Source organism: Quercus lobata, chromosome 6 (assembly GCF_001633185.2).
Source record: "Quercus lobata isolate SW786 chromosome 6, ValleyOak3.0 Primary Assembly, whole genome shotgun sequence".
NCBI classification, from domain to species: Eukaryota; Viridiplantae; Streptophyta; class Magnoliopsida; order Fagales; family Fagaceae; genus Quercus; species Quercus lobata.
Genome location: NC_044909.1, coordinates 4418019 through 4425724, shown reverse-complemented (window position 1 = coordinate 4425724; position 7706 = coordinate 4418019). Strand labels below are relative to the sequence as shown.

Genomic DNA, 7706 nt, shown 5'->3' with positions numbered 1-7706 from the left:
GACTTGAACCTGACCCATCATGATGTGAACTGGGTGTGCAATCTTCATAATTTGAAAGGGCAGGGATATTACCTCAAATTGAGGTACCCCGCAGTAAGACTAATACAGTGCCTTCCCACTTCAAACAAAAATTTAAAGGAGGACTTCCATATTTTCTCTAGGGAATGGCACGATGGCTTGCCTTGCCCAACGGAGGAGGGAGAACTAGGTGGAAGTATAGCCGTGGACTCATGAATTTTGGTTTACATCTTTTCTTTGTTTGTTCTGTGTCTCAATATCCTTGTTTCTCATGAAACTTTCCTTTTATTTCAATGATTTTGTAGATAGGCATTATACCAAACCTAAACTCAACTTAGTCAACAAAGCGAGCTTGGATAGGGTGTTGCGAACCGAAATATACGTGAACGAAGCTGACGGTCAACTCTGAGCAGCTCATTTGATCCTCGGATACACATCTCTCTCGTTCGCCTTCCAAGCTCCTAAGTACGTAATCCGAGCTCGCGATCCTCGGCTCAGCCGTATCAGCGTTGCCTACCAGGGGTTCGTTGTTCCAGAGGGTGTTCCACTCCCTAAAGACACTCCCCTCTCCCAGCCACTTTTTGTTGCCAGTCTTTCAACAGGAGCATCCACATCCCAACCCGTCCTCAGAGAAAAAGAGGACATAAGGGAGGAAGAAAAAGAAGAAGAAGAAAGAAATCTGAAAGAAGTTGTAGATTTGACAGACTCTTCGGACAAGTTCGAAGTTTTCAATCAGACTACACACTCCGAGAACGATCTTGACGAAATGGTGTACAAAGGAAACCCCAAAGAAGTCTAATGGAGCTGATAAAGAACCAGCCTGGGAAAAGTGCACTAGGGAGACTTGCACAGTCCCAGATTCCTCCTCCTCCCACCAAGTCTCCTTCTCCTGCTCCTCACCAACCTCCTTACCAACCTCCTCAGCCGATCAGAGCTGAAGCCGTTGATTTGAAAAGGTGAAGGGAACAGAAGTGGAAGGACGTGGTAGATATTAGAAAATCTCGTCCGACCCGAGAGGAAGAGGCCCAACGAGCTGCAAAGTAGCAGAAAACCAGTCATACCTTACAGCGGGGCCAAGAAAGGTCGGACACTCAACCTCCTGAGCCACAAGCTTGGCTGCCCGCACCTATGCACGATGGGGAGCCCCTAAGAGATGATGCATCACTTAGGGATTTCAACGATGGTATTGGGTGCCATGTAGCCTCGGTCGTAGAGGAGGCTTTATTGCTTCCAAGGGACATGGCCGAGCTAAAAAATGCAAGGAAGAATGAACTCATCCTTAACAATAAATGATATTTGGGAATGGTATAGTGTCAACTCTTTTCCCCCCTTTTTTTTTTTTTTTTGCAATTATCATTTACTAATGTGTGTTTTTTATTGACTACGATGATGATCCTTCCCTTTTAGGTTATCCAAAACACTTTTAGACTGGATGAGATGTTCAATAACTGTTACCAACAGTTAGAGGATGAAAGGAAAAAACGGGCGTCTGCCGTACAAACTTTGACCATATCGGAGCATAACCTGGCCGAGGCGAGGAAAAAATTGACTGCTGAGGAGCAAGCTCGTCGTAGTACTGATTCGGCCTTGGAAGGCGCACAAAGGCAAGTCGAGGATCAGAGGAAGTGCCTACGCGAAGCAAATGAAGAATTGAAGGCTGCCAGGGAGCAATTAGCAGCCCTTAAAAAGCAGCTGGAGGAAACCCAACGGCTAAAGGATCAAGCTGATAAATCCAAGGAGGAGGCCGAGAAGGCAAAGGTTGAGGCCGAAAAGGCAATGGACGTGGCCGAACAGAAAGGTTATGACCTCGGGGTAGCTGAGACCGAGGAAACCCTTAGGGCAGAGGTCCCAGTAATATGCCGCATTTACTGCACCAAAACTTAGGATAAAGCCCTTAACCGAGCTGGGGTTGAGGCTTCATCTGAGTTGAGGAAGGCAGAGAATGTGTTTTACCCTCCTGCAATCCGAGCCTCGGATCCTCCTTCCACTCAAGCCGAAGTGACTTCCATAACTGCTGATCCAAATCCAGAAGTATTGCTTCAGGATCCTCCTCTTTCTAGCCAACCAGAACCAGCCAAAGAGACCAGTGCTTCCCAAGAAGCATCCTTGGATAAAGCTGCAGCCGTTCTGGAGGTGGAGGTAGCTTCTCAAGGTTTTCAGCAAGATTTGGCCTCTACAGTCATGCCAGCTGAAGGAGCTTCCAAGGACAAAGAAGGAATAACTACCTCAAAGGCAGACAAACCGACCAACCAAACTTCCAAGCTTCAAATTAAGCTTAAAAAATAAGCCTTATTTTGTAATTTAATTAGAACTTTTGTAAGGGATTTTGTTTCCATTTGTTTGTTTGTTTTCTTTTAGACATATCTTAATGAAGTATGCATTTTCACTTTTTGGAATTTGTTTGAGTTGCTGATTATCTCATTTTTGTGTTGTTCGTTTTGTCATTTTAGTTTGAATGGTTTCACCTCGATTGTCCTTTGTTTATACAAGAGAAAAAATATAACTTACACACATTAACAGTTGGCAGTTAAAAATGGATGATAACCATTAAGACTATAACATCACATAGATATATTTTGGATACATATATATCCATTCTAATAAATTGAAACTTAACGAAGCGTTCAAAAGTTGGATAAAGTTAAGTCTAAAGTACTTCAATTATACATTAAGTGATGCTCACAGACCTATTAGGATTTATATCTTCACTAGGTAATTAGGAACCCTGTGATCCGAGGATGGTACTTAAGGGTTTGTTATTTTGAAATGCCCAAGTTCTTGTGGCACTAGCTTTTTAATGACAAGAGGCTATATTAGTTTCTATTGAACTCGTTTAAAGTTTCAATAGATGTTATAGGGTATTAATTTCCACTAAATTTGTGGTCCTAGGAACCTGACATAAATTATTTTCTGTTTAATACTTCAATAGATGTCATAGGGTATTAATTTCCACTAAGTTTGTGGTCCGAGGAACCTGACATAACTTTGTTTCTTTTTAATACTTCAATAGATGTCATAGGATATTAATTTCCACTAAGTTTGTGGTCCGAGGAACCTGACATAACTTTGTTTCTGTTTAGTACTTCAATAGATGTCATAGGGTATTAATTTCCACTAAATTTGTGGTCCGAGGAACCTGACATAACTTTGTTTCTGTTTAATACTTCAATAGATATGGAAACACATGATGTATGATTGGCATAAATTAAAAGAAAACTCAAACTAGATTACTTTTATTAATAATAATACCTCTTGAAATTGTTTACATTCCAAGGATGGAGTACAGCTTTTTCATCTAGATCTTCCAGATAATAGGCTCTTATTCCGGCTACTGAAGTAATCCGATAAGGCCCTTCCTAATTAGGCCCCAATTTTCCCCAAGTTGGATTCTTGGTGGTTCCCAAAACTTTCCTCAGCACTAGATCTCCTACAGTTAACGGCCTCAGCTTTACATTAGTATCATAGCCTTGCTTGAGTTTATGCTGGTAGTAAGCCAATCGGACCATTGCATTCTCCCTTCGCTCTTCAATCAAGTCCAAACTTTTCTCCAACAGCCCATCGTTACCGTCCGAGGTAAATGTACTATTCCTTAACATTGGGAAACCAGTTTCAAGAGGGATGACGGCCTCAGCTCCATATGTCATTGAGAAAGGAGTCTCTCTTGTTGATCGTCGAGGCGTTGTTCGATACGTCCAAAGGACATGTGGCAATTCCTCCACCCATTTTCCTTTCGCATCATCCAGCCTCTTTTTAAGTCTATTGACTATAACTTTGTTGACAGTCTCAGCTTGCCCATTCCCTTAAGGATAGGCCGGAGTGGAATATCTATTCTTTATCCCTAAGTCTGAACAATATTGCCTGAAGGCTTTACTATCAAATTGAAGGCCATTATCCGAGACAAAGGTGTATGGAGTTCCGAATCGCGTTACAATATTCTTCCAGATAAACCTCTTAACATCTACGTCTCTGATGTTAGCCAAAGGTTCAGCTTCGACCCACTTAGTGAAATAATCCGTGCCGACCAGCAGATACTTTTTTTTTCCTAATGCTTTAGGAAAAGGACCTACAATATCTGAACCCCACTGAGCAAAAGGCCAAGGGCTGGAAAGGGGATTAAGAATTCCTCCAGGCTAGTGGATGTTGGGAGCTAATATTTGACATTGGTCACATTTTCTAACATACTCCTGTGCTTCCTTCTGCATATTTGGCCATCAATATTCTTAAGTAATGGCCCTGTGAGATAGGGACCTTCCCCCCGTGTGACTTCCACAAATTCCTTCATGCAATTCCTTTAGAAGTGACTCTGACATCTTGGGGTGTATACAAAGCAGATACGGCCCAGAAAAAGAGCGTTTGTACAACTTTTTGTCCTCGGATAACCAAAACCGAGGAGCTTTCCTCCGTATTTTGTTGGCTTCTATTTTTTCTTCAGGCAAGGTGTCACTTTCAAGGAATTTCAGTATGGGGTCCATCTAGCTCGGCACTAGGTTGACTTGATAAACCTGAAGCACGTCCTTCCCTACTAGGGTGGGGGTGCACAAATCCTCAACGATTATCACCCGGGGCAAATTCCATGCTGAAGAGGTTGCAAGGGTTGCCAAGGAATCGGTGTGGGTATTTTCGCCTCAGGGAATATGTGACAAGTCAAAAGATTCAAATTTCGTTTGCACACGCCTAACTTGACTTAAATATTCCTACATTCTTGCATCTCGGGCTTCCAGTTCCCCTTTCACCTGGCCAACTATCAATCTTGAATCCGAGAATACTTTCACTACCTTTCCGCCCATTTTCTAGACCATACTCATTCCTATCAACAAAACTTCATACTCTGCTTTGTTGTTCGTGGTTGAGAATCCCAGCCTCAAAGACTTCTCAATGATGATCTTTTTGGGGGATACTAGAACTAGCCCCACTCCTGCTCCCCATTGATTTACTGCGCCGTCCACATATACTTTCTAGGATGAGACGCCCTGTGTGGAAATCAGGCTAATCGACTTTTCATCCATGTCATGTTGCTTCATCTCAGCTTCTTTTGGGAGCTCGGTGAACTCGGCTACTAAATCGGCGAGGACCTGGCCTTTCATGGAGGTGCAGGGCATGTATTTGATGTCGAAAGCCCCTAGGATCGTGCCCCACTTAGCAATCCTCCCCGTATAATTTGTGCTTCTAAGTATGGACTTGAGTGGTAGCTGAGTTAGGACTACTACGGTGTGCGCCTGAAAGTAATGCGGGAGCTTGCGAGTTGCATGGACTACTGCTAAGATGGCCTTTTCTAGCGATAAGTATCGCACCTCGGCTTCATGAAGTGACTTACTTACGTAATAAACTGGCCTTTGAACGCCACTGTCCTCTCGTATTAAGACAAAACTAACTGCATGAGAGGCAACCGCCAGGTAAGCAAACAGGACTTCGTCCACCTCAGGGCTAAACATGATAGGCGGCCGAGATAGGTACTATTTCAGCTGCTGAAATGCTATAGCGCATTCCTTGGTCCACTCAAATCCTTTCCATTTATGCAGTAAACGGAAGAAGGGTTTGCACCTATTCGCTGACCTGGAGATAAATCGGTTCAAAGCAGCAATCATTCCTGCACCTCTTTCGGATTCCGAGGTGCTTGTAAATCATTAATGGCCTTAATCTGGTCTGGGTTCACCTCAATTCCCCTATGAGTCACCATGTACCCTAAGAACTTTCTGGAGCCTACACCAAAGGAACACTTTGAGGCATTCAGACGTAGCTTATGCTTTCTCAGAATTCCAAAAATACTCGTAAGATCTTCCACATGCTTGGACACCACTTTACTCTTCACAACCATATCATCAATATAGACTTCAATGTTTCTGCCCAGTTGTGGTTCGAACATTTTAGTCATCATCCTTTGATAGGTAGACCCCGCATTTTTCAAACTAAAGAGCATCACTTTATAATGATAGTTTCCAATGGGGGTGACAAAAGCTGTCTTCTCTTGATCGTCCAATGCTAGCGGTATTTGGTGATATCCTTGAAAGGCATCCAAAAAACTCATCCGAGGATGATCAACTGTTGCATCCACCAACTGGTCTATCTTCGGCATAGGAAAAGGATCCTTGGGACAAGCCTTATTGAGGTCCATGAAGTCCACGCACACTCGCCACTTCCTAGTCTTCTTCTTCACCACCACCATGTTGGCTAACCATTGAGGATAAAAAAAACCTCCTTGATAGCCCTGGCCTGCTTGAGCTTGGCCACCTCACTCCTGATGGCTTTGGCGTACTCTTTTGATGGTCGCTGAGGTGTTGATGGTCGCTGAGGTGGCTGCCTCTTCGGAACAATAGAAGGATTCACATTGAGTTGATGACAAATAAAGCTCGGATCTATACCCGGGGCTTCGTATGGACTCCATGCGAACACATCGACATTTTCTCTGAGGAATTCTACCAACTGCTCTTTTTCTCTGGATCATTAGCAATAATTACCCTCTCTAGATCTTCTCATTTTGCCTCATCGGCCAGTCCATTTAAGGGTAATGCTAGGGCTTTTAATTGCAATAATCCATTATCAGCAGTAGCCGAGGTCTCCGCCTCTGGCCGATGTTCGATAGCCGCTACTAGGCATTACCGGGCTGCAGCCTGACTTTGTACTATCTCCAAAACTTGACCTCCGGATGGGTACTTTACCTTCTGGTGTAGGGTAAAGGAGACTGCCCCCAGGGAATGGAGCCAAGGTCGGCCCATAATAGCCATGTATGGAAAGAAAACATCTACAACGATGAAGTCCACCTCCACCACATCTGTACCAGTCTGCACAGGTAGTCTGATCTGACCTTTTGGGATGACCATTCTTCCTTCAAAACTCACCAGAGGTGAACTATAAGCTATCAAGTGCTCAGGCTTCAAACCTAGCCTCTTGTATAAGTCATGGTACATTATATCAGCAGCGCTGCCCTGGTCAACCATTACTCTTCTCACATCATACCCGCCAATTCTTAGTGTGACCACCAGAGCATCGTTATGTGGCTGCATGGTTCCTACTTTGTCTTCATCTGAAAAGCCCAAAACCAATGGGATGTCCGTCCTGGCTCTTTTGGACATTGAGCTATACTCTTTGGCTGAAGATCGAGATACTGACAATACCCTGGAAGGACAAGAGCCAGTCCTCCCCGGTGCAGCAAAAATAATGTTTATTGTGCCAAGGGGGAGTCTTGAAGAAGCATCTCCCCGCATCTTCGAGCCTGCTTAGCCTACCTGACTACTGGAGTGGTGCAAGTGTTGCTTCAACTTCCCTTCTCTGACTAGTTGTTCCAAATGGTTCCATAAATTCCTGCAATCCTTAGTTGTATGTCCATGATCTTGATGATAATGGCAATAGAGATTCTGGTTGCGTCTTGTAGGCTCTCCTGCCATCTTATTTGGCCATTTAAAAAATGGTTTGTTCTTGATCTTCTCCAGTACCTGTTGCACCGACTCCCGAAACCCAGCATTAACTGCCTGGGTGTTGGCAGAACTTGACTGCCCAACAAAGTCTTTCCGAGGCCAGTTATTGTTGTACCGCTCCGACCTGAAATCCCTCCTCTCCTGAGGGATTACCTTAGCCTTTCCTTTTCCCTGAAGTTGGTCTTCTTCTACTCTTCTGTACTTGTCAATCTGATCCATCAATTGATGTACACTAATAACAGGTTTACCAGTTAAAGACTTCCTCAAATCATGCTC

The 7706-nt window shown here is 43.8% G+C and overlaps 1 protein-coding gene across 1 annotated transcript; it reads left to right on the top strand.

The window, feature by feature from the left end:
* Positions 1-816: 816 nt before the first annotated feature.
* Positions 817-2304, top strand: LOC115949695 (MAP7 domain-containing protein 1-like). Its single transcript, XM_031066983.1, has 3 exons — positions 817-974; positions 1446-1830; positions 1903-2304. The coding sequence occupies exons 1-3, from the start codon at positions 817-819 to the stop codon at positions 2302-2304; spliced, it is 945 nt and encodes a 314-aa protein (XP_030922843.1).
* Positions 2305-7706: the final 5402 nt, after the last annotated feature.